This window comes from Diprion similis, chromosome 10, assembly GCF_021155765.1.
Source record: "Diprion similis isolate iyDipSimi1 chromosome 10, iyDipSimi1.1, whole genome shotgun sequence".
In the NCBI taxonomy this organism is placed as follows: Eukaryota; Metazoa; Arthropoda; class Insecta; order Hymenoptera; family Diprionidae; genus Diprion; species Diprion similis.
Window position 1 is genome coordinate 13,013,598 of NC_060114.1, and position 27,408 is coordinate 13,041,005.

General features: G+C 37.7%; 4 protein-coding genes across 7 annotated transcripts; 1 reads left to right on the forward strand and 3 right to left on the reverse strand.

Annotated features, from left to right (window-relative positions):
• Positions 1–1,737: 1,737 nt before the first annotated feature.
• On the reverse strand, positions 1,738–5,748 carry LOC124411070 (serine/threonine-protein kinase ULK3). Of its 3 annotated transcripts, none has more exons than XM_046889932.1 (8): positions 5,051–5,748; positions 4,717–4,868; positions 4,372–4,586; positions 3,917–4,143; positions 3,146–3,407; positions 2,727–2,918; positions 1,954–2,138; positions 1,738–1,877 (listed from the first exon to the last, which is right to left on the reverse strand). In XM_046889932.1, the coding sequence occupies exons 1-8, from the start codon at positions 5,135–5,137 to the stop codon at positions 1,758–1,760; spliced, it is 1,440 nt and encodes a 479-aa protein (XP_046745888.1). In that variant the 5' UTR covers positions 5,138–5,748; the 3' UTR covers positions 1,738–1,757. The 3 variants fall into 3 exon arrangements, with proteins under 3 accessions (XP_046745888.1, XP_046745889.1, XP_046745890.1); XM_046889933.1 differs by having other exon boundaries at positions 4,940–5,748; XM_046889934.1 differs by lacking the exon at positions 5,051–5,748 and having other exon boundaries at positions 4,372–4,589; positions 4,664–4,932.
• Positions 5,749–5,841: 93 nt separating this feature from the next.
• Positions 5,842–18,647, forward strand: LOC124411068 (E3 ubiquitin-protein ligase ariadne-1). Of its 2 annotated transcripts, none has more exons than XR_006929636.1 (8): positions 5,842–7,207; positions 7,992–8,165; positions 8,258–8,323; positions 9,049–9,264; positions 9,809–10,366; positions 10,588–10,814; positions 10,906–11,356; positions 18,637–18,647. XR_006929636.1 is itself a non-coding variant. In XM_046889930.1 (8 exons), the coding sequence occupies exons 2-8, from the start codon at positions 6,998–7,000 to the stop codon at positions 10,985–10,987; spliced, it is 1,533 nt and encodes a 510-aa protein (XP_046745886.1). In that variant the 5' UTR covers positions 5,842–6,074; positions 6,231–6,997; the 3' UTR covers positions 10,988–12,873. The 2 variants fall into 2 exon arrangements, 1 of the variants encoding a protein (XP_046745886.1); XM_046889930.1 differs by lacking the exon at positions 18,637–18,647 and having other exon boundaries at positions 5,842–6,074; positions 6,231–7,207; positions 10,906–12,873.
• On the reverse strand, positions 14,046–17,840 carry LOC124411073 (bcl-2-like protein 1). Its single transcript, XM_046889940.1, has 3 exons — positions 17,116–17,840; positions 15,942–16,406; positions 14,046–15,648 (listed from the first exon to the last, which is right to left on the reverse strand). The coding sequence occupies exons 1-3, from the start codon at positions 17,323–17,325 to the stop codon at positions 15,529–15,531; spliced, it is 795 nt and encodes a 264-aa protein (XP_046745896.1). The 5' UTR covers positions 17,326–17,840; the 3' UTR covers positions 14,046–15,528.
• Positions 18,648–20,246: 1,599 nt separating the features above from the next.
• LOC124411072 lies at positions 20,247–22,560 on the reverse strand. Its single transcript, XM_046889939.1, has 2 exons — positions 22,435–22,560; positions 20,247–21,792 (listed from the first exon to the last, which is right to left on the reverse strand). Exon 2 carries the CDS (start codon positions 21,741–21,743, stop codon positions 20,550–20,552), a length of 1,194 nt encoding a protein of 397 aa, XP_046745895.1. The 5' UTR covers positions 21,744–21,792; positions 22,435–22,560; the 3' UTR covers positions 20,247–20,549.
• Between the last annotated feature and the right edge of the window lie 4,848 nt (positions 22,561–27,408).

Sequence of the window (27,408 nt, forward strand, 5' to 3'; positions counted from 1 at the left end):
TTCATTCTTTGAAGTTGGATACCGTAGCTGTTTATTCACAAACCAAGTGAACTGATTGTGAGTTTCGGAAGAAGGGAAGGAGGAGAAACAAAGGAATGGAGCCGATGTGCAATATTTTTTATAATTTCGTTTTCTTTTCGCATAATTTGCAAATATTTTTATTATAAAAATACAGATCGATGAGTGGGTAACAAGGGGGGATACGGGATGTACATACTTCCGGCCACTTCGGTGCCGTACGACGTACACGTCAATTATCAGGGGTCATATCTTCCCGGTCTGCGGATCAGTGTGGAAATCCGCGAGCGCAACTGTTACCACCCCAAGTCAACAACGTAAGTTGGGGGTCACTGACCTCGCGAATTCGGTCGAAGACCTTGCGGATGACCGTTTCGTACCGGTACTGCACATTCGTATTTATGTCATCAACGTCGAAGAAAATATTGGAGGGTAAAACTAAATTTAATGAGCATTTCTTATATTTTACGATAGTGAAAGTATTCTGGAATTATCGTTCGGTCCGCAGTTGAAAAAAAATTCCTGTAAGGTTTTTGAGGACATCGAAGCTTTTTGTCTGCTTTTTAGCAATAATGTAGCGCATCTCATCCTTCTGCAGATAATTTCGAATCATCGTTTTTAAATTATTTGACCTACAGCGAAACATCGATTATTCGAACCTAGATCATTCCCACCGTTTAACCTTCGTTACTCAAAATTACGGAACATTCACGAGGGGTTAAAAATGCAACTGACTCAGTTTGCCCTAATTTTTTAGGACAAAGGAATTTGGACCTTTGTGAATCTCAAATACAGATTCCCTTGTTCCAAATAAGTAGGTCAAACTGACCCACGTCGCTTGCATTCTCAACCCCTAATATATACGTTGTTAAAAAGAAGACAGGATGCACTCATAATTTTATATCACCAATATTTTGAGTCAAATTAACACGTAAAAGGACTTGGAATAAAAATATCTGTCTAAGGTACGTGTGTGTAATTATAACATAAAAATACATGTACTAACTATCTTGTGTCTGTAGTGTTTTTTATACCTGGCTTCATGTCACCCGCCATTACTAATCCCTTGTCCGAACTTTCGTCAATGCGAACTAGGCCCAATCCCATTTAATTCGGAGAATCCAGATTCTACCGAACATAAGTCTCTTCTAAATTATTACTAAATACTTCAAAAATTCTGTGAGAATATCTATCAGCGTGAAAAAATTTGCAGAATCTGGAAAAGGGGCAGGTAACATCCTTTCACCCGTCGCAGGACACGCGAAGCGATATAAGTTCGACAAAATTTTGCCGTGCTAGGAGCAACGTTATTAGTATATTTTACCGTGATACTCTCTAATTTGAATTGCCAATGCGATAAGATTCGGTACAAGTATATAACATATCGAAAAAATGGAGTCAGAAAAGGTCACGTTCACCTTGACGCTATTTCGTCGCGGCCTTGCAGAACGATAGGTAAACAAGCTCGCGCAACAAGTGTATATATGCCGTCTGTAGCTCCGAATATACATGTATGTATTAATTTGATCCACAAGGCTTTGCGAACTTACTGCAGTCGCGTGCGCGAATGAATGTCTCCGCTTTGCAGACGCGTAAGAAATTATGCGCGAGGCAGGAATCAGTCGCGTCAATGAATGACTTAGTAATTATCACGACACGCGATCAAGAACCAGTCACTCCCCCCCTCCCGCCCCTCCTCGAAGTCCGTTAAATTTGAACTAAATTCAATTATCAATTTATTACTGCAGGGTACATTGATGATCAGTTAAATGCGAGGTGGTCTGTGTTCCAGTTGGGTCTAAATTTTTCGTACCCAGAAGAGCCTTGGTGCTCTCACCTTCTTTCATCCAGAGTTGAACCTGAAATATTTTAACACAGTTGATTAATTTCGATTTGTATATCATAGCATGCCACGTTTCATTCGGGTGAATTTACCTGTTTGTGGAGGAGATCCCTTCTGCGACCAGGTGGTTCCTTAGCTAAAAGGGGCACCAGAATTTCTAAACAGGACTTAAACTTCTCAAGGGCAACTTCGTATTTCCCTTCAGAGAGATACTGCTCTGCAATCTCACCTATTTCTAGAGCATCGCACATGGCTGTTGTACTTTTGCTCAGGCTACCTATTGCCAAATGTAAATATTTAGTTTTTTGGTGCAGATTTTGATTTTATAGATTTCTAATTTGGTCCATTCCAATCTTTAATATCGACTTAACATGAGGGAGTGAACGGAAAGGGGAGATAAGTCGAACCATACAGTTTTTGGGTTGAAGGAAATCAGCAGAGTGCTTAGTTTTTCAAAATCATACACTGACCTTATTTAGAAAACAAATAAACGAGAAAACACATTTCCGCGGGGAGATTCGAACTACGTTTATCTCATTTACAAATTCCAATGATGTAAATATTCCGAAAATAGTTTCACCCATTCCAATGGCTTCAAAAATATTATATTTAAATAATGAGAAAAACTACACTTTAATTGATTACTTAATTAATCAGTGAACAATTCAAATTGTACAACGCATTGTACAAATCACTGGTGAACCATACAACCTGTTAAGATAAGGAAATATCGACTTCTTTCTTTTCTCCAGATATCACCAAATATTTCGTCATCAAGCAGATTAACACAAATACGTAGAAAAAAAGGCGCATATCAATTCACTCCCGTTTCCCTTTCACACCCTCATTTTATCTTTGTACCAACATAATTCTTGGTAGCTGTTTCTGTCAAAAGACTCTTTTTTCGCCGATGCTCCCTGCACCTCTGGAACTGTCTTCGATTTATCAGTATTATCCACATAATCATCGGCATAAACGCGTTTCAGTTCCTCTGCTCGTTTTATGTAATCATTGACACGAAGCCTCAGAGCCTCTTTCCTTTGTGGATCAGTTTCATCTAAGAAATTACAAGTATCCATTCCAATTATGAATTTTACATGTATAATATTTGCAGTCATTCGAAATAAATAAAAAAATTTCACTTTCTCTTCCCTGTATTTACTATCCTTGTATTTTATTCATCGGGTCGGCGTGCCCATTTCTTTATGAACGCCAGTCCGACATATCAATACATTTAATAAACACACACGCACACACACAGATAAAAACAGTGATGTGTCGTACTGGTAACTAATGGTATGAAGTATCTGAGAGCGTCGCAGTAGTGATGAAAAGCTTCCTTTTGATTTTTCTCCCTATCCAGCTGTACCGCCTTGTGCACAAGCGCAACAGCCTTGTCATAGTTGTCTTTGGTTGGTGCATGAACCAGGTCTAAGAACTCGTGAGCAAAAAACTCGTCGAACGTAATTCTCTCCGAAGGATTGTGCTTCAACAGCGAAGTTATCAAGTCTTTGCACTCTGGAGTTATATACGAGTTTTTAGGGAGCTGTATATCGCATAAAAAATTTATCCACAATTTCAATCCAAAGATGACACTATTCAAGTTCCGATCAAGTAAATCTACAATCACCATGCTTCCATACTCTACTATGAGGATCTCGTGAAGCATATCCTTTGAGTGAGTTGAGTTTGTGCCTTACGTTGACCTTTGCAATCATTTAAGCCAGGATTGAAAAATGACAAAAAAAACTCCAAATATTTCCTTAGCTTTGAAATATCTTAGCATTCAAAATAATATGGAAACATTCTGTTCCATTTCAAAAAATCTTCACAATTTAAAATTTTACATAACTTGAAAATATTTCACAAAGATGCACACTAGATTGTAGGATTTACTCTTCTATGGTTAAGAAAGCTGATACTAGAATAAAATCCAGGAACACTAGAAAAACAATTATTTTCACCTAAGGCTATAGTGTTTTAATAGCGTACAATATTCGATAAAATTTTTCAGCCAATGTTTGACCGAAACCATAATTTCTGTCTATAAATCACCTCAATTGGACGTCTGTCCTTAATTTTTTCAGCCAGTTCTTGAAAGCTGCTGCTAGAGTAAGGAGCTTTGCCAAAAAGACACTCGTACATGATGATACCGACGCTCCAGAGATCGACTCTGGCATCGTATTTGTGGTCTAGCAAAATTTCAGGTGCCATGTAAAGCGGTGAACCGCGCATGGCAAATTTGTGTTCGTAATTAGCCAAGTACTGAGCGAAACCAAAGTCTGAAAATGGTTCAGGGTAAGTGGGTAAATATTTCTTCAAGAGGTGTGGAGAAAATTTGTGTGCGCTCATAAACAAAGCTGATATTGGCTAATATAGCAATCAGTATTCGATTTGAAAGTGCTGGGAAGGGTGTGAAAAGATCAATATATATGTGGCTCGTTTATTCTATTTTTTCGTCTTGTTTGTATGATTTCGCTCATTCTGTAAATGTTGTATAATTAACGCACCTCCAACTTTTAGTGTGAGTTTCGGTGTGTTCATAAGCAGCAAGTTTTGCGGCTTGAGATCCATATGACAAACGTTGTGACTGCGTAGAAATCTTAAAGCTAATGCAAGTTGTTGTAAAAATTTGCGACAAATATTTTCCGCCAATCTGTGCTTTCTTTTAATGAATTTCGACAAGTCACCTCCGTCGCAATATTCCATCACAATGTATATGTACCTGAACAATAAATATATGTGGGAAAAAATATGAAGTATCTGATTTTTTTGTTCCATAAAAACTTGACATTTTAGCAACTTTATAATTTGTTATTGATTGAAATATCGTTGCCTTAATTTCAGGTACGAACCTGTCGTCCCAAAAGAAGTCCTTCATCTCTACAATGTGTTCATGTTTTAATATTTTTAATAGCCTTATCTCCGTGATTATGTTCTCTGTAGCAGACTTCGACAAGGTTGACTTGTCCATCGATTTTATTGCTACCACATCCTTAGATCCGCCCTACACAAAGGATTATTAAACTCTTCAAGTTAAAGTCGCTATTCTTGTTCTTTTCTTTCTTTTCCTCATAAGTTTTTGTGTCCATTTGATCATCATTTCTTTCGTCACAACATCCCATATTGTATACATAATAAATACGTAAGGTAACATAGTGTAACATAACCTCAAATGTACACACGCACTTTTTTGAAGGCTTTGTAAACGGTCGCGTAGCTTCCAGAGCCAATCTTCTCGAGGAGCGAGTAGTCCTTGATGGTAGGCAGACTCATGCTTGTCCTTATCGAATTTCAATTCGCCATCAACCAGCAAGGATTTGCGCGTCAGCTGCTCATCGCGGATGACAGATCGAGCAGTGCGAAATTGTTCGCATGTTATCAAACGAAAAACGCGTTAATAATCGATCTTTGAGCCAGGCGTTTCACGCAGTTGGCGTAAGAAGGCGCCTGCCGACGAATCACGAAGCCGTTTGTCTACAGACCGCAGTTCCGCTGCCGCAACTCGCGTTGACGCGCGTGTCTTTCCTCCTATCGTTTCTCGAAACGGTAGTTTCGTTGTTTTTTTTTTCTGTATTTCTTTTTAAAGTTCACGGTGAAATTCTGGGTAAATTTCCGCCTCCACGATCCGATAACCCGACTCTATTAGCGCCGACGATATATCGAGAAGCGAAATTGCACTCGATAGCAACAGCGGACAGCATCAGTCAGCATCAGCAACACCATCCCGGAATGACGGACGTGACTCCAGCGGTGGCAGCAGAAGTGAAATGAGCTCGTCCGCCGTGTTGCTACTGCTGCAATGATGGGGCATGGTGGGATGTGTTGTGGAAAAAAAACGGAATGCGAAACGTCACGTCACCAAACCGCGCTCGTCATTGGTCCTGACAAATTTAAAACCGTCAGGTATTGGCCACGGCCTGAGGAGTAGGCGCTCCACATGCTTTCTCGTAAGACCTTTCGAATCACACCGCGGCGTGGCGCTAGCCTGCAGACTCATTCTGCGCGTCTGCCATTAGTGGATCAGCTGCCGAATATAAGCTCGGGTGTTTTTGGCAGCTGATTTGTGTATTCGTAGAGCCGTTGCACGTGTGATATTGATTCGATTAATTCTCCAGCCCTTTGTCCTGGAAATCGGAGCCCCCGTCGGATCACCCAAGAGGTTAAAATAACCCCGCGACAAGGCCTCCGTGTCTCGATTATCTGTCACTAGGTACATAATAATACGAAGTGTCGTGCGCCCTGTGCGTGCGTATGTATAACATTGGTACACCTACATAAGCATATATACATACACGTGCGGGTATACACATGTGTACGTCCTACGGTACGACGTATAAAGTTTCCCGTGATTCTCTGCGCGTTTCAGAACCCAGCATTTGCTCGCTACGGTGACGTCATGTGCTGAGAGATCGTCGCTCGCCCGCTCGCTGGTTCTCCGAACAACGAATAACACAGGTGCACGGCACCAGTTTCGCCTAGCTAACCCGTTGCTGCAGTTGACGAATCGCGTTACTCGCCTTTGTGTCGTTTTCACAACTATTCCCACCGTTCTCTGGGCTCGCAATACACCGAAATCTAAATTCGTCGGGGGTCATCCCGCGGTAAAGTGCGGGTCACAGAGAATCCGTTTGTTCGTACATATTCACTGGGTAGTTCACTTCAGTGTCCCGTCTAATCTAGAGTCGCGAAAATAATCGCGGCGTTGTTTCACCCTTTGATTTAATTTCGTTTCGTTCCTTCCTTTGTTTCTTGTTTATTTATTTATTTTTTTCATTCGTTCAGTCGTACTACCTGTTTCGCTGTTATCCTACACCCTCATTTTCAATTCATATAAATTATACTTATCGAACTATTTTACAAACAGTTTCGTGCTGGCGTTGATAAACGGATAAATACCTCAAATCGAAAAGAGACACAGACACACTCGCATCTTACCATAAAATAAGAACAGTTGGTCTACGCGCGTGATTCTGAAAATTTATACCAAGAAAATCTATTCGATCGTATCTCTGTTCGTTACTCATCAACGACGACGGCCACGACGGGGAGAAACGAGAAGAACGTGCAAACGGTCTTCTGAGGAGACAACCACGCTACGAACAAAGTAGCCCAGCAAAATACACCCCGATAATAATGGATTCTGAGGAAGAGACACCCTACGACGACGTTGATTCGGGCAACGAGTCCAGCGGCGATGACGTCGACTTCGCTATGGACGTTGAGCCCGGGAATCCCCGTGAACGAGCCACAGATATTGACGATTATCCTTTCGAGGTTTTATCCACAGAAGAGATCGTTCAGCATATGGTGGACTCTATTAAAGACGTAAACACCGTCGTCGAGGTGAGTGATTTCGGCCGCTGAATTCGCTCCTTCGCCTTCATTCATGTCAAAACTGCACGAGGTTGAAGTTAGTAACGCTATCGTGACGAAACATTGGGGAAAACATCACTGTTTTATTAATTTTACAATGATTTTAAACGAACTAAGATTTCGAAATATGAGTGTGTTTTGTTTTATTACGGTTTACTCAATTTCCCACAATTCGAACATCGCGAAATAACGGTTTTTCCTCACCATGAATCGTTACGATATCGTTACTAACTTCAATGTGAACAACCTACATACATATATATATATATATATTTCGTCGTTGACTAAAGAAGAAAAATAACTTTTTTTCGCCAAAGAAATTATGAAAACCTTTTGATATAAACTTTGTTTACCATCGATAAGCGATCACTGATCTCTAAATCGCGATCGTTCGTTCTTTGTTTATCTCTCGCGACTCCTATTTTCGATCCACTCACCGTTTTCAAGACTACTTCTTTGTCCTCTCTGGATCAGCTGATCGCCTTCATGCATGTTAGTATGCATTATGCGAGTTGCTGCAGCAATTTCACCTCGCAAGGTGTTAGCGTTTTTGTGATTTCTTTTTATCCGTCTTTTTTTTCCTCCCCCCACCCTTTCCTCGTAATTTTCCGATTTACGGATATCTGGCAAAGGAGAGAGTGAGTGAGTAAACAACTCGTGCATTTCATTTCAATGGAATTGACTACTAGAAATCAGCTATCATATTTTCGAATTTGAGTATGCAACTTAACAGGCCTTTTTCACACCATTTTAGATACCTGCAACAACGACAAGGATTTTACTTAATCACTTTAAATGGGACAAAGAGAAATTAATGGAACGTTTTTATGACGGCGATCAGGAAAAATTGTTTGCAGAAGCGCGAGTTATAAATCCCTTTAGAAAAGGACCCGTCATTAACAGGACTAGATCTTCACAAATATCTCTGGTAAGCGATGAGAAATCGGTTTAAGAACGTTCAGTTGTAGTAATTTCATTCAGTTCAACAACTTTTCAGTTCTTGGTTCTATTATTTTTCAGTCACGACGAACTTCTACAAATGGAACTGAAGAGTGCGGCATATGCTTTATGACATTACCATCGTCGGTGAGTGATGCAATTGTTGACTACATGACGCTAATCATTGAGCGCGTTTTTGCAGCAGTTTTTTAAATTCTTTGAAATAGTTATTAAAAAAAAATTCAATCAAGTGCTAATGAAATCTAAATCGTTCACGCTGAATATTTTGAATTTAGAAGTGTATCTTGTTTACAAATTTAAACTGTGTAGATAAAGTAGGTATATATCAAATAGAATGTGTAGAGAATTCTCAACAAGGAAAGTGATAGTAATTATTTTTCATTTTAATAGTTTTTAAGTGCAATACATTTTACAAGTCCTGCTTTAATTGTTTTTTAAAATCGTGACACGTTTCTCATTAGTTGAAATACTCACTATCTGCTACAAATCCTGTAACAACGGTAGACAATTTATTGTCATAACATTAACGCTTGATATTGTGACGTAAAATTTAAGGTATAACTATTCTATCTAAACGAAGCCTGAACTGCAATTGATTTGTTAATCAAATTAGATGGTAAACAGTGTTCGAAGCCTTGACTTCTAAATGTATACCAGCAGGTTGGCTCTGATTAATACACAAAGCAAACGGACTGTGAATGAAATAAACCTTGATGTAGTATCAAAATTTTTTTATCCTCCCAACTATTATGCAATAGTGAAGTAAGTTCGTTTTTTTTATTTTTTTTTTTGTACTGCGGTAGCTTATCACTCGCGGTTTTATTACAAACACGTTTTACTTTCTCTAACAGATGATGACTGGCTTGGAATGTGGACATAGATTCTGCACAGGGTGCTGGGGAGAATATTTAACTACAAAAATTATGGAGGAAGGTGTTGGCCAGACAATAGCCTGCGCCGCTCACGCCTGTGACATATTAGTCGACGACGCGAGTGTCATGAGACTTGTCAAAGACTCGAAAGTAAAATTGAAGTATCAGCATCTCATTACGAACAGTTTCGTCGAAGTAAGCGCATATGTATACTATATAATAGTAACTATATAGTAGTAAATGTATAGTATCTATATGGTGATATAAGCATATCTACGTTTGAAAATTGAATTCATTTCAGGTCTGGTGATACATTGAAATATCACGACTCGCATTCACTTGCTTTTCTCACGTTCAGTCTCTTGTTTCATAAAATTTCTTGACCATTTTTTTGATAAATGTAACGATTTTGTTGACCTTACAATTCACTTGTAAATGCATTTCAATTGAAGAATTAATTTCTCAAATCTTCTTAACCGATGTTTTAAACCAGTATTACAAAATCAAAACTTTTCATTACTCTTCTCAATGCCAGATAATTTTCAACGTCGACATCCTCAACAGGCCCCGTACATCTTTTGTGAACATCCACTCGGAGATTGCTTAAACAATCCAAATTTTCGTAGAGTTCATTACCTTGTTGCTTCTGCACTTCAATTTTACTTACCTTCGTCACTTATTTTTACTGTGAAACTGTGTTCGCGCTTCAAATTATAACTATTATCAATTAATATTCTAGTGTAACAGACTGCTGAGGTGGTGTCCGTCGCCAGACTGCAATAATGCGATAAAAGTGCAATATGTAGAGCCAAGACCAGTGACGTGTAAGTGTGGTCACACCTTTTGTTTCCATTGCGGAGAGAACTGGCACGACCCTGTTAAATGTCACTTGTTAAGAAAATGGATTAAAAAGTGCGATGACGATTCTGAGACCTCCAACTGGATTGCGGCGAACACAAAAGAGTGTCCAAAGTGCAACGTCACCATTGAAAAGGATGGAGGCTGTAACCACATGGTGTGCAAAAACCAAAACTGCAAAGCTGACTTTTGCTGGGTCTGTCTTGGTCCGTGGGAACCGCACGGTTCCAGCTGGTACAACTGTAACAGATATGACGAGGAGGAAGCCAAAGCAGCGAGAGATGCTCAAGAGAAATCTAGGTCGGCACTACAAAGATATTTATTCTATTGTAATAGATACATGAATCACATGCAGTCGCTCAAATTCGAGAGCAAATTGTATGCTAGTGTCAAAGAGAAGATGGAGGAGATGCAGCAGCATAACATGTCTTGGATAGAGGTGAGTTTTGACAATGATTACTTTAGTCGTTAGGTATGATTGCAAAACCAAAACTTATGTGACTCATGATTTAAGAAACTTCGTACTCTCAAATGCGAAATAAAAGAAATAAAGAGTTTCTTCCTATTCTAACATTCATGTACATTGTACATAAATTGCGAAACTATATATTGCATAAGGAAAACAGAAACAATTTGTTAACAACGCTGTTTGGGTTGCAGGTACAATTTTTGAAGAAAGCAGTAGATATATTGTGTTCCTGTCGGCAAACCCTCATGTATACATACGTGTTTGCCTATTACTTGAGAAAAAATAATCAGTCTGTGATCTTCGAAGATAACCAGAAAGACTTGGAAAGTGCGACCGAGTGTTTGTCTGAGTACCTAGAGCGGGATATAACGAGTGAGAATCTGGCCGACATAAAGCAGAAAGTGCAAGATAAATACAGGTGCGAAATTGTGAATAATGTCTTTAGTTCGTAACTTGCTATTACGTTTTTCGTAACTTATTCAACTATATTTTAAAATTTTTCTCAACAGATATTGCGACAGTCGGAGAAAGGTGCTTCTGGAACACGTCCATGAAGGGTATGAGAAGGAATGGTGGGACTACACGGAATAAATTGTAGGGGAGGGGGGTTTTGTCAAGTTTTACCCAATGGGGATGAGATCGTGAATCCCCATATATCTCGACGTAGCCCGCCACCTATTATTCCCCCATCTCCCCCATTGCCCTCATCCTGCCCCAGCTGTGATATGACAAGAAGCTGATAAGAGACAGAAAATGAAAGAACAGGTCCTCGAGTGATAAAGAAAAATCATATACATATATATTGATATATATTTGAAAATGATACGGTCCGCGTTAATGCATCTCCATTCACATAATGATGCTATGATTCGATTTTATGATCTTGTTAATTAAAATTCAACACTACCAAGAAACTAAATACAAAGTAATTTGATCCATACTTTTATCTTGTTAGATGGAGTAGATGTACACACACACACACACACACACACCCTATGTATGTATGTATGTATAGACGTGTGTAATGCGTTTCCCTCTCCCCTCCGCCCCTGCCACACGAAAAATATGAGCTGACGCCGTAACAATGCTTTATGGAATTCCTAAGATTGATCGAATGACCGTATGTACTGATCTGAAAATAGTAGTTTCAAAACTTCGAGTTACAAGTTTCCCAGTTTCAAGTCTGTGAGAGCTTCTTACGATTAAATGATCAAATAATGTGAACGTGTAGAAGCATACGTAGCGTGCGTTCTGTATGCAATCTACAATTGAACACAACGGACTGCGCGTAATTGCTACGAGATGCAATTACCTCACAATATATAAATCATTTTGAAATCATCATAATAATATGAATTATAATTTACACCAAATATACAGCACGCACAATTATCATCATCATTATTATTATTTTTCTCTTGTGATTTGCGTTTTTCATCCTTTCTGCAGTTTGAGTTCGTTTTCGTTTTGATCAATAGACTAGGTATACAAGACTTTTCGCTAACTTAGTACAGAAGTGTGGATACCAACGTATGGACTTTTGACAGAGTTCTCATTTTGACAAAGTAATTGAAACTTCAAAATATTACCACGTGCATCACGTGCGGAAAGTGAAAGAAAGCAAAGAAGAAGTAGTCTTCTATGCTTGTGTCTAGAATTTGTGAAATGTTCACTTCGCTAAACTTGTACAGTTGGCTGATCGGTTCGAGTGATACAATGAACAATGTACATTCCACCGTAAGTTTTCTGTATTGAACTCGGTTGTTATTATTTGTCAAGCTGATCATTGTTCAGAAGTGTTTATGTTTAATTTCAGTTTCACACAGATGTCCAACCATCGTTAGATGAAAATTTGTAACGCATGTGTAGAAATCTTATACATTATTTATTGGTGTTTATTTTTTTGATTTTCGATCCCTTTTGTTTCTTCTCAATCTCATTATCTGGTCTGCGAAACAGTCGTTAAACATGGGCTTTCACTGCCAAGTTATATGGAACGATTTAATTTATGTAATTAGCTATTTAACATCACGTATTAGGGTAACATAGAGTACTGCAAGTGAAAAGGGCAGAAAACAAAAAGAAGATTCAAGCTCAGACACTTTAACCATTGCTATTATTATTCTGATTAGTTATTATCGTTAATCACTTGATCATAACAATATTTCAGGAACAATAACGTAAAATTGTTCCACTTGTACAGATATATAGTGATATATACGTACTATATTATATAATATAACGGCAAATAAGTAATAATGGAAATGAAATGAGTTTAGAATGTTTTGAAGATTTAATTATTGATTCTTATGATTAGAAAAAATTTTGTGAAAAAATAGTGGTTAAAAACGGAGAAGAGAGAAAAAAAATTACTAATTCAGTCGTTTTCTGTACAGTTTCCAAATTTGATTAGGAATAAGTAAATTGTTATATATCTATATATATATATATATAAATATATTTCTTCTTTCTTTTTTTTTAAGCATGTATACGCAACATTTTATTACACCTATTCGAATTCAAGTTTGGTTTTAAAAGTGGAAGAAAAAAGAAACCAGTCTTACCCACTGACGATTGGATAATTATAATTATCGCGAATGCTATCACTTTGAGAAATTTGTAATGGCAGTGCGTTTTTGGTGTTCCAGAACGTAACGTAGAGACAAACCGATACGTACATTTTCATTTCTGTTATTTTTATTTTACAGATTTTCGTGTCAGAATTATATCACTCTTAAATACTAAGATATTTGCTTGGATCTTGACGATAAAGACTAATAATTTGGAACAGATTATTCCAAATAACTAAATAATAACATTTTTTTGTCACTTTTTCAATGTCTCGTCCCATAAAAATCAAACTTTTGTCATCAGCTCTCTCTTTTATTCTCAAATAAATTTCTTTTTTTTAGCTAAAATCGATAGACTATCTTATCTTTAGCGTTGTGTCTAGATTCAACTTTCTTTTAGATATTATGAGCTTCCTCTCCCCAATTTATCACGAATTATTACGAGTCTTAACTGAAGCGATAACACGGAGAAGAGTAAGAAAAGAAAATACTGAATAAGACACTGAAGTATTCTGGTACAGGAAAATTGAACGTGATGAGACGCACACGTTCGGAGGTAAAACGCTTGTTGAGTGTGTGTACGACTGACTGAACGCTATGGTGGCGCATTATGAATGCGTAAATGAGATTAAGGCTTATTATTATTATTATTGCTATTTCTATTATTATCTGGTGATTGAAATTACTTCAAAAGTAAAAACGAAGAAAGAAGCAATAACATCCTTAGCGTCTAGTCATTCTTCATACGTCCATAGAACACAGCCTTACTTGTAATGAAATGAAATAAGTTTTATTAATAATATTACGTACCTAACAACAAACACGTCATAATACCGCATTGTTTTCACTGTTCCCGATCGGAATAAATCGCTTGTAAAATATTAAATTATACCTTATAATAGTTTTGTTAGATACTTGATTAGCCAATTTTCCAATATATAGATAATAGTAATAAAAGTTTAGTAAAACTTTTTGTCTTAAAACTTTTTATCTCATTCAAAAGCTCTACCATCCATCATCAGAAGATTCCCAAAGAATCGGATAAGCAACAGGTATTTTTCAAAATAATGACCACAGAATTAAGATATTAAAAGTGTTTATTATTGCAATCTAAGTTCGTACAAAAATTTCAATGACAAAGGTATTAAAACTAAAAAATACAGAGTTTATAGTCATAAAAAAATTGTTACGACACATTTGATAAATCTTTAAATTACATATTACATTATAATTTGTGGGACAGAGACGCTACTGTAAACCACTAATGGCCAAGCATACATACGCTATATTGCTATCCCAAAACACAAGGATCGAATATCGTACGTGACGTTCTCCTCCCTTGTATTCTGAGAGCATTATCATTTATGGAATTTGTTATTTAATATATTTTCTACCTAGAATAAATTATAAATAAATACAAATAGTTTGCTTTCTACCTAAATTCAATACAATTTTGAGATTCATGTTTTCTTGTTGGTTTTGAGATCAGATTAATTGATTTTGAGTATTAGTGTTATAATTATTTTTCTTCTACTTATACTTCATCGAGTTATTTATTTTCACCAATATCTGTGCTAAGCCGAGGCTGAAGCTAAAGCTAATTATTTAAAGGTAAAAAATTTTTTTTGCAATATAATATTGTTACTGCATGCAACAGGAAACTCGTACTGCATCGTCATTAATGTAAGCTATCTGAATATACAAGATGTACAGGCTCCATAAATAAGTAATTTATAGAGAAACTTGTTTGGTAGGATGACAAAAATACGAACCAGAACTTTCCCAAATTTTTTTCTCAGAGAGCACTATTATAATTCCAATAAAATTAAATTTGTTGGTCTTGTTAATTTTTGTTGCTCTGATAAATTTTATAAAATATTCATATTAGTTGCCTCATTTGTTATATGTAATAATGAGTCTATATCAACTTCAAGATGTCTAATGATTGGGCAATGTTTCAAGAGTTTTCGATTTCAGGGATTATCCCGTCTGAAAGAAATTTGTGAAAATATCAGAAAATTCCGAATTATTCAAACAAAAGTTCCCGCTAATACATCCAGTAAAAATTGTTCGACCCTCTGCTGAACTTATCATATATATCAGGCTGAAGTTAGTAACATTAATGTAACAAAACACCAGCAAAACAGTCATTATTGTGCAATTTTAGAATGACTTTCAATGGGTTGGTTTTGCAAAATATCAATGTATTTTATTTATTCATTTTACTAACTTTCAGACAATCCTAAAGGAGCAAAGTAACCATTTTTCCGATCATGTATCGTTACATTAACATTACTAACTTCATCCTCATTCATATTTAATAACCGACAAATATAGACCTTTTTTGTTCAATCAAAAATCGAATATTGGTTTGGATAGTTTAAAATCCGGTCACTGGACAATGTTGCAAATGCAACAGAAATTTTAGAAACGTCGTTGTTTCTTTGAAAAATATTTTAACAACTCTAATCACAGAATATAAGTACTTGAAAATTTGTTCTTTATTCATCTTTTTCTCCTTTAGTCCCATTACTATTGTACGTTTACCCTGGATTAAAGACCTTAAGATGCTACAGTCAGAATTGTGGCAATCAATCCCAGGGTTGCACCAGTCATCAATAGACTGCGCCAAACGGCTCCACTGACCTCTTCAGCAACTGGATACTCTATACAAAGTTGTTCCTGAAAAGATCGTATTCTTATTCATTCCAGTATTCATTTATCGGGTAATATTGAAGCATTTTTCGAATTTATCAGAACGGTAAGCTTGGACTTGTAGCGTCAAGAACATGGAAAGAATATGATACCAGTGATGATAAGTTTCATAATGCAACTGGCATAAAACAACTGGTAGAAAAAATCTCGACATAACAAACTTGTATAAGATTTTTGTAACGATTGTAGATCGGGTAAAGTTTTTCACAATATCAAAAGTACAGTACATGACCTGGTAATGGTGCAATGCTGCTACTCACCCATCCTCCATATCCCTTGATGAAATGGGCGATCTCTTCGCTGACGTACCTTGACACATAAGAGGGTAATTTCTTTTTCAACGCATACATCCTCCTGTCTCTAGCCCAGAGAGCCAATCTCCCCATAAAAGCATACAGGCAAACGATTCTAGCCCAGGTTATTCCGCCATTGTAGAACAGTTCGTCAGCAACGGCCATGAAAGCCTCGTAAGCTGTATCAGGAACAACATTCAGTCTGTTTACCATACTGGTGAATAGTATACTGTGCTTATTGAGCATCTGGTGGACGTTATGCCGCATGCTTCTGGACACTGGATCCTTTGACACCTGATATAAATCTTCTTTAAGTAGATAGCGTATGACATCGTTACCAAGACGCTCTGCTGTCAGTTCCACCGAATCTTCGCATGTGTTGTAACGCAAAGGTGGCGGGGATAGGTGAGGAAATAAATGCCGAAGACGTATCTGGAAACGAAGAACAAAATACCTACTGTCAGTCAAAGGTCAGTTTCGTTTTCACTAATTATGGTGAAATGAAAAAGTTTTCAACTATACGTTGTTAGTAGACGCGTTTCAAAATTGAAAATTTAAAGGATTAGATAATACAATTGTTCAGAGATAGTAGATGTCTGTTATTAACCAATCGGAGGGTAACTGGTATTCTAGTAAAGTGTGATTTCAGAATAATAACAAAAATGAAGTAAGCATTGTGGCAACGAAGCAGAAAACTACTTATTATAACGGGATTCTAATTCTCTGAGTATTTTCTCTACTGAAAGATTATTCTACTCGTAAATTTCGTCAGGGGATTATTTACCCTCGAAAAATTTTTACGAGGTGAAGTTAGTAACGTTATCGTAACAAACCATTGGAGGGAAAACTATTTTGAAGAAACTAAGATTTCGAAATGTGATGGTGTTTTGTTTATCAACGATTTACTGAATTTCAAACGAATCCAAAGGTCGCGACATAACGGTTTTTCCTCACCACGAATCGTTACGAAACGTCACTAACTTCAATATGATAAATTTTTCAATTCCATCTGAATCACCCTGTACGTTATATCGATTTCATTGTGCCACATACGGGCAAAACAGCAGCAGTCGCGAGTGCGATGCAATACAGAATATCCCTATGTGTATAATTAAATTATAACTGTGTACATTCGCATTACCTGGCAAATTTCGATGAAGGAGACCGAGTTCCCGAATCGCCAATTCGCTATGGTGTTCATGCTGCTGGTTGAATTCCTGTTACCGGGTGGATCGGGAGGTGGATGATCACATTCCACCGTGCCGCCCACTCTGGAATGCGGCTCCCCCCGAGCTGACGCACACTGCTCGCCCCGCTCCTTCGTTTCATTGTTAGCACCGTCCCCAGCCATTCCTCAATAATATGCCCTCGGTGGCAGTGCGTCAGCGTAGGGAAACACGGGGGGCTGATAACGACGAGGAAATGTTCATTAAAGACGAAGAATAAAAATCACCCGTTTCGCCCTTCTATAATTAAATCGGGGTTTAAATAACCGAGTAACGAATTTTTTTTCAATTTCTGACCACCTTTTCCCCCCCTTACATTACTGATCAAAACACGCACCGTGCTCCGCGATTATGGAATTATTACATATTCGGTTGTCTCTCACGTATGGTTACAAGCCGATCCATCGGTCAAACCGTCGAAACACACCGCCGCACACCGCTTTCTACTTTCCCGCGGCCATTTCCGAAGCGGCGTCCCCCACTCTCACTATCCTTATCCCTCACTACCGCCGGCTAGGATCATTCACATTTCATCCCCACTTGTCGACTACTAGCTAGCGTACACGCCGTGCACACACACGATCTTCAAGTCCCGTCTTTCAGGCTCGTGTGGCAGTGATCGTGACCTGGCACAGTCGGACCCACGCCAAATGTCCGGTGCACTAAATGCACTTCGCCACGCGTTCTCTGCGAATGTGTGCGTTAGGGTGGTTTCTGTTTTCAACTTTTTCGAATTTTGACGTCGCAGCCCTTCGGATTGGTTACAGATACATGAATAAAAATCTTCTCCAAAGCGCAAGTCCTCATCTCAACCCCAACCCTCGCGCAAGGCCTGTGTATGTTTGCCATTTGAAGTACACATGTTTTTACTTCAGTTTCAGAATGAAGTTGTTCGTTTGAAACTAACTTGGGGATGTTTTGGTCCAATTTGGAAAAGGTTTAAAATAAGAACCAGCATGACAAGATTATTCACACTCTTTGCGATACCTGTGTGTATGGCTATACCTTTTTATTTATACCTATGGAAGCTTGATTTTGATTGTTAATAATACACCGAGCAATGGAAAAGGTGGACGGTTAAACATTAACATCCTCAGAAAACGTAACGGCATGTCACGTTACAGTTGTCCTATAGCTAATTCCAGGCTCCTTATTAAAATAGTTTGGAGGTGATCTAAACGCATTGAATGGAATCTACACATCTCAAGGAAAATTGCCATTTTCGTGATAATGGAAAAAATGACCAAGAGCGCACTTACTGTACATGCGTAATCACGAATCTGTACCATGCGCAACGGCGCACATACACAGGCGTCGGTACGTTCACATGCCTTATAGCTGGCTCTAACGCAACCTTCAAAGGCCGTAGAATGCATCGATGAATGAACGACACCGTCGGGCTCCTGAGTTACAAGCCGGATACGAGCTATACCTAGGTGTGTATATATAGCGTGAGGAAAGTAAGGGGCAATGCAATATACCGTGGGAATGTTGCATTGGAATAGAACTGATTATGGCCTGCTGCCTTGGCTTGTATAAACGGTTCGTTAAGACGAAATCCACAGTCTCTCGGGTGGAAGAATGATAATATTTGTGAATGATAATATCTCATAGGTAGATAAGTACAGCTAAAGTAATAAAGTGTTGATTGTGAGCCATGGTTTTCCTTTATCTCTATAATAACCGAATGTAGGCCACACACACTACTCTGTTGGCTGGAAATTGAGTACGGTCTTTTTATATCCAGCTTTGCAGCAACGTCGCGGACAATCACTCGTGAGTGGATAAAGATGAATATACGTCTACAGGATTTTTTAAAATTTGGAATGAATTAATGTGTGTAACAAAAGATTGATTACAAATGAATTTTTTTCGAATCCGAAATCTGCGAAGAATATGTCGACCAATTCACATGCATTTACTAGCAACGTCGTGTCCAATATCTTCTGTTTTGTTATACGCTACCAATTTCAAGTCACTTTCGGCCCACGACACCACTCCAAATTCTTCAATTTTCCTCGCTTCGTTTCAAATGGATTGGACATGTAATAAGGAAATACCGACCCCACCAATTGTACCATCGCGTTGCGCTACCAGAGCAATTGAGGGGCCAGTTTGTTCAGTGAAACCACCAAGTCCAGCATCACCGCCACCACCGCCGCCACTTTCTAACCCATCTTCTATAGAATGTTCTACAAAATCTATGTGCAAGCGGATATTGGCATGCTCAACTCCGAGTCTCCTGGTCTGCATCAGCCTGCTTTTCTTAACGCTGGTCATTTTCTTCCTGGTTTTGGACACCATCGGTCAGGAGCGGCGTCAACGAGAGACTTTAGCGGCTCCGTCTGATGTGGAATAAGACTTTACCCTACTTTGACCCTACTCGGGTGAAAGAGAAAAAATTGTGACCAAGCGAGGAAGACGTTTATTTCAATATACGTATGAAGCTGTGAATCGTTTTCCGGATACCGACGCTGTTTGACCCTCTTAAATTTCCCACCAACTGTACATCTGATAATGGATTCGAACGTTGTACGCGCGATAGAATTATTTGGTTAACGGAAGACATGTTATAACTTCAAAGGCCGTGCATGCATATCCAAAAAGATGCGTATTCAATAGGAAGTGTGAATAACATTCCTTCGGCAAGTGGTATAGATTTTCTGACGGAACATCGGCTTGGAAACATTGCCTACCTACGATGCATCGGTGAAAAGTTACCTCTTATAAGCTCACGTATTAAAAACTGAAGATCAATCATGGCATTTAATGGGTTGATTAATCAAGGAATGAATCCCCTAAAAGCTATAGAGTAACCACAAAAATTGAATATTTGAAAATAAAAGACCACTGCATTACCAATTAGTTTTTCTTCCGAACGATGCTTTTCCAAATGTGAGTATAAGTAAGAACCACAAATTATTATTACTTGAATGAGAATAAGGAACGTGCATTAACTTAACTGGTAAAGAAAGGCGAAGGACCAACATCTTTGCGGCCATTATTTTAAAGTTCTTTACAGTTTCAGGGACAATGAATAATATAAACCAATTGAGGCTGACTCTGATCATTGAGTAGATCTATCTTTGAACATTAGGTTGTTTTATAATTAACATATCTGTGAGTCCACGTAAAATAGGAGGATACGGATATTTCATCTTGAGGACGTGCTAGTAAATATCGTCGTTGGCATCTCGTGTTGGCTTTTCGTATGTCAATTACTGTATCATGCCAAGCAAGTGAAGGAGGATAATATGTGCATCGGTCTCAGTCGGCTTATTTTGTAAACTGATACTCCAGCTGAGATGAAAGCGCTGTACCACAAGCTTCTCACAGAATAACTTGCAGTCTAATCAAAAGTTCCAAGAGCTTTAAGGTCCAACAATATCAAGGCGAGTTCTTGATCAGCCTCCTCTCCCCCAAATGAGCAAACTGCCTCAACGAACTGCTCGAGGGTGGCTCTCTTCTCAAGAGTAATCAGATCCTTGTCGACGTAGGGGACGTAGAAGGACGCGACGTTGTAGGCGAAGAGTAGCTTTGAAACGACGTCTCTCCTCAGGTCCTTTCTCGAAACCGTTGGTAGCTCCGCTTCCACAGCGTCCAAGTAAACCTCGAGAAGCCGGTTCACCTTAGAGAGCCGATCATCGGCATCGAGGTTCGTGAATATGATGGGGCCCAGGTCAATGCCAGGCGGGGAGTACCTGGTCGTCTGCCAGTCGATGAGTCTCACGTCGATCGGCTTGCCTTGCTCGTCATACTTGAAGAGTAGATTTTTTCGGCTCAGACTGCCGTGGCAGAGGGTGGAGAAGTCGCTGACCTCGGTGGCGAGGTCTCTCGTGATTTCGTAGGGATTCGTCCCAAGCCTGGTATCGATTTTTTCGATAAACTCGAGGTCCGGCTGAGGTAGAGACTTGAGATACTTGAGTCCCCGGAAGGGGGTCGTCTTTAGGAAGACGTTCGGCATGTCGGTTCTGTTCTCCTCATTGAAAGTGGCTTCCAGTAGCTTCGCGTGAAACTCACGAAACTCGGTCGGGCTCTCGCTCTTCAGCTTCAAACCCTTGCCGTGAAACGTTCCGAGCGCCTTTATCCAGACCTGGAGGTGTTCTTCGTCGAGCTTTCTTTCCAGTTCTCTGTATCCTTGGGTCTTCAGGTTCTCGAGGACAATCACCGGCCCCCCATATCGTCCCATGTCGGCTGCGTAGCACTTCGCAAAGTTCGGAGTACCGATCTTGACCACTATCTTGCTGTAGAACAGTTCTTCGTTCTGGAAGAGCTCCAGGGCGTTCATCACCTCGGCTGTCTTCGGAAGGAGCTTTATCACCACCGGAAACGTCTGGAGCTCACCAGAGAACCGGATGCCAACTTCGGCTGCGTATATCTCGTTGACCGGTATCTTATCTGGGAAACTGAGAGGGTCCACGCGGATCGAATCGACTTCTACAAACTCCCGTGAGCCTCTTTCGCAAAAACAGCGGTCGTGCACCATTTCCGTGATTAGTTCGCAAATGAATTCGCAATCCTTATCCCGCAACGATTGCGCCATTTTTGGTAAGCACTGTCAGACGGCGGCGATTTCCGACTCTGCTTTATTACTGAAAGTAATGCAAAGATATAGCATTAGTAACAATATTGGTATAAAAATCTTGAATTTAGATCCACACAGTAGGAGAGCAATTTTTTTTGTCACGCGACGGTGTGACATTTTGGTAATCTCTAGCAATTGAAGGCATAGGAATTTTTGTTGGACGTGTTTTTTTAAACAGTTATATTGTCACCGTTGTCAAATTTTTATGGAACCAATGTGAGTTGTTTTGAATTATTCATACCGATATTTATTTATTATTCTTACTTTGGTTTAAAACAATTTTTCATATTTCTTCTTCATTTACATGACTGCAGACACTTATTGATACTGGAACGACGTCAAGGAATATAAATACATCAATAATCATTATTATTGAAACTCGACAATCTCGATCAAGCGTCAACCGTAACCCTGTATCAGGCTATGAATAATTCACTGTATAAAAAATCTACTGCGAGCAATATAAAATATACTATGAAGAATAACCCATTCCTGTTCTGAGTAACAACAATCATGGTCGAACGTTACCAATCCTTGACTGAATGTGAAGATTTTACTATCTAAGCTATGGAACACAAAGTAAGAATATTGTCCGTATGATTGATGAATGACTTTCAAGCTTTGAATTATAGGGTCACCATGCACTTACCTTATGAAAAAGTATGTGACAAAATGACGACTGCAGGAATACTGGATCAGATATTTAGTCTCTTGATCATTTTACAACGGCGAAATCGCGATAATGCGTAGAAATCGTGTTAATCTTTGTAACGTCTGCCTTCGGCGACTGGCCCACATACGAGAGTCCCATTCAGCGAGAGGCCAAAGAGGCGATCGACCTTGGTGTAGTACATTACGTATCGCAATATACATAACTACGCTTGCCCCCGCCATACCTCGACGATCGTTGGCGTAGATTGAGAACTTGCTGCGCAAGAGAAAATTATACTTGTGCTCTGACAATAAAGCTACACAGGCTAAATTCGTTATATCTGCTGAAGACGTCGGCATATATGTGAACTGACCTACCGACTTTAGGCAATACTGCATTTGAATTACATAGTTGAAATAGGTAAGCATATTTTGCACAAAAATAAAATTTGAAAACGGTGAGACTTATGACATCTTCCCTTTTTTTTACTGAAAAGTAACCGCGAGGGTGCAAGAATTTGTCAGTTCATACGCGGTGTACTTTTGTGTAAAAGACTGCGTCTGTTGCCTACGCTCTTTCTATGTACTTTTCGTATTCCTGAAGGCCGAATTAGTCGGGAAAGAATCCTGCAAAACGATTCTGAAACGAATAGTTTCCGAGCTCTGAAAATCGCGTAAAAGCAAGGGTAACTCTTTTGGATTTTTTCAGTTGGAATTTGGCCGATTTTGAGAAATATTTAAGGTAATTCTTTCGTGCACTATATCGACGTAATTTTGCGGAAGGGATGCTTTGCGCATAGTCTTGACACGCTGTAGGCATCGAATCAAAACTCAAGTCTGGAAAGCATAAAATTTGCACTGAGTTTTCAAAGAGGTGGAAGAAAAAAATCTCGACACCATAGATTCAAAGTTTCAATTGTAGTTTATTCAATATACCTTAGTTTTAGTATAAGTTTTCAAGTGTCAGTGTATACTATTTTATTAAGTTTCCGAATAGTAAAATTGAAATATGATATAACAGTACATCATCCTACTGACGAACCATTATAGCAATAATTATCATAGTGTTACTTCGATTGATATAGATATAGTATAATATATCTGTTAGTATGGAGTTGAAGACAAAAAAAATGTCATACAATGAACGATCATTACGTAATAAGTCTGATTACTATACATGAAATGAAAAACTGTAATATATATTGCATTAGGCAGAATATAAACGATGTTATATGTGATAATTACTATTGTAATTTGTAGGCTTAATTTGAGTTGCAGTCTAAGAACTGATGCAATGTACCCCAGCAAGCGCAGTTATATAACCATAAGCTAACATTTAGTAAACCCAATATAACGCGTTACATAGCTGGTTAGTAGCCAGCAACTGTCTTGTTGCTTGTAATTTCCCATTCAGTTCAACGTCACAGGCACGTAACATCTATGTCAACATGTCACTTTTGGTTATATTGCCAATACTTGACAATGGCATAACAGTTAGGTAACGCATTCTAACATGTGAGGTAACATTGTGATAAATATGTTAGCAGGTTCCTATGTTTTAAAATCTCGATTTGAATCTATTGAGAGAAGTCCGCGCATGCGTTCGAGCGAATATACCTAATGATTCTGTATTATTAATTTGCTGAACTTTTGTGCACGGACTTCTCACAATAGACTCAAATTGAGATACCAATAAACAGCAATGATGTTTCCCACATGTTTATGTGAATTCGGTGGCTTTATTGAATTTATTTTGCTAATTCTTTTTTATAATATAATCGTGTATAAGCTTCCTTTTATACATCGCAGTGTAATTATATATAACATTATATTATGTGTATTTAAAATAATGTGTTCATTATGCATACATTATCACATCACTTACATATATAATCAGTCAGTATAACCTTATATTTTGAATATGTCATCTATATATATATATATATAGTATAATACTGCTAATCATGTATGCATTTGATATCAGAGCTTTTACTTATCACATGAAATGTATAACCTATATATATACACGCTTTATATCGTGTATGTAATACGCTTTGTTAATTATGTTAATTTTTCTTGATAGTTTTCATATTTATATATATATGGTATAATGTCATAATATAATTATTAGGTAGACTTTTGATATTCTTATAATATTTGGAGGAACTGAGTTATATAACTAACTTTTTTCGTTATTTTTGAAAATATTATTTTGTATTATTATATTATATTATATACTATGTACTATGAAATCACATTAAACTAAACTAACGGTATATATATGTACCAAGTGCAATCATAATTTAGTGTTGCTCAATTATTTTAGGTTTTTACTATAAGAATATGAAGGGTAAGGTCATCTGTGATAGGTAAAAGCTTTCAAGTAGATATATATATATATATATATATATATATATATATATATATTATATATATATTATAGCTTTCAAGTAGATATATATATATATATATATATATATATATATATTATATATATATTATATATATCTACTTGAAAGCTTTTACCTATCACAGATGACCTTACCCTTCATATTCTTATAGTAAAAACCTAAAATAATTGAGCAACACTAAATTATGATTGCACTTGGTACATATATATACCGTTAGTTTAGTTTATGTTTTAAAATCATATATATATATATATCTACTTGAAAGCTTTTACCTATCACAGATGACCTTACCCTTCATATTCTTATAGTAAAAACCTAAAATAATTGAGCAACACTAAATTATGATTGCACTTGGTACATATATATACCGTTAGTTTAGTTTATGTTTTAAAATCATATATATATATATATCTACTTGAAAGCTTTTACCTATCACAGATGACCTTACCCTTCATATTCTTATAGTAAAAACCTAAAATAATTGAGCAACACTAAATTATGATTGCACTTGGTACATATATATACCGTTAGTTTAGTTTAATGTGATTTCATAGTACATATCACGCTTACACCTCTCGGCGATGTCTTTGACCAGCAAAGGAGAGCCACTCCGAAGCCACAGCTCCAAATTCTACTTCTGTGTAATCAGAAAATTTTTGGAATATTGCGCCTGTAAACGTCATGAATATTCTTTCAGTATTATTCATATTCTTTGACTAGATATTTAACTTATATTCCAACTAGCCTTTATCTGTAAAATGTACCTACTCTTCATAATATTTATTATTTTCGATCGAAAAATACCATAGTGGTTTTTGAAACCTTTCCAGGAACACTCCACAGCACAACTGTTCGTGAATGTTAGCTTCAAAGCTCGTTGTACGAAGTCGCGTGGTGAATTTCCACTCGTTCTTACAACTCTTTTCTTCTGTAAAAAGCCAGGTATCATGCATCATAGTCACACACATATGCATGCATCATAGTCAAGATGAAGCTGAAGCTAGCAGCCAGAGTTATCAGCCGAACATGCCAAATTTCTCTCGAATGGGAGAATGGAGTACAATTTCAGATCCATAATTGCAGAAAAGTATTAGCTCTCGATGACGTGGATCTATTTTCTTCGTCTTGGGTCCTTAATGTCTCATTTTCATCGATCGAATCACGTTTTGCTGCTAACTCTGGCTGCTAGCTTCAGCCTCATATAGTCAAGTGATAGTCACACACTTATAGCAAGGTAGTTTCTTATATGTTTATTATCACAGATGCAATGCAACATCTAACTGAATGCACTTCTAACTGAATGAATGGCAATAATTAATATCTTTAGTGGCTTACGTCGAAGACGAATTTTCTACACAAATACATTGAGGACCATAATGAGTATAATGAAGTTGTTTCCTTACGAAAGCTTTTTCTGCGTCTTTTGATTTCGTTAGCAGTTCTTCGAAGAGTTTTATGTCTTCGATGGTTTTTAGAGGTAAAAGTTCTTCAGTGACGTCTGCAATATCATTTTCTGACTCATCTGGTTTGTTAGATTCCAATGCCTTCAAACGTCTATCAATACTTCGAAGGGTAATACTCATGCGAGCTTGACAGCTCAACATTTTTACCAGACACTCTGAAACCATGTCAGTGATCGTATTATGTGAATTCTATTCAGAAAATTACAAAGTTACCGATTGCCAGTACTGAATACTTGATGGATCGAGCTGTAAAAATTACCTTTTATGGAATAGGATTCTGGATTGAAGTTCGTGGGAAGCTCGTCTGACCACATGCTTCTCTTACTATTTTCGGAGTTGTTAAAGCAGGCCTTCTTTGTGGCAACAACAGGTGCAGCACTTTCTGTTGCTAGAACTTGTAAAATACATATTTTTTGCTTATTTGCCTATCACAGTGACAAACGATATCAAGACCACACATACCTAAGGGTTGATCCAAGATTATATCTTCAGTTATCGATAATTTTGATCTTGAATTCTTATTAACAGAGGCCCCTGTTCAAGAGGATCAAATATCAGTGCAAAAACTTTGATCGGGCAAAAAAATAATAATTGTTCTATTAATTTGCTTGAATATCACCTTCGCATTCTGCAATAACAATCGGCATGTGTTCGATTTCTGACTCAAGGTTCAGATCTAACGCCCATGTATTGTTGTTCTTCACTTCATTTCTAGCGTCATTATTGGTCATGGCATTATCAGCTACAGTGTTGTTTGCTGAAATATTTTCGAACATTTACACTATAAATGAACATTATATTCATGACATATGATAATTTTTATTTAATTGCTGGTTCGATATTTGAATAATTTTATTGCTGGAGTATAAGTTGCCTCATTATACTTACAAATTGAAAAACTACTCCCTTGAAATGGTTTAGAAGGGAAGGTTTGTTCCAGTACAGGAGAGTGAGCACAGGTTATTACTTGCATTGAATTAGAGAGTTCCGCCTCCTCTACAAAATTTTAAAATTAAACGCACATAATAAATATAACCTAATTAAGGGAACTTACTGCATATTGAAATCTTGTACAAATTGAACAAATTTAAAAATTCG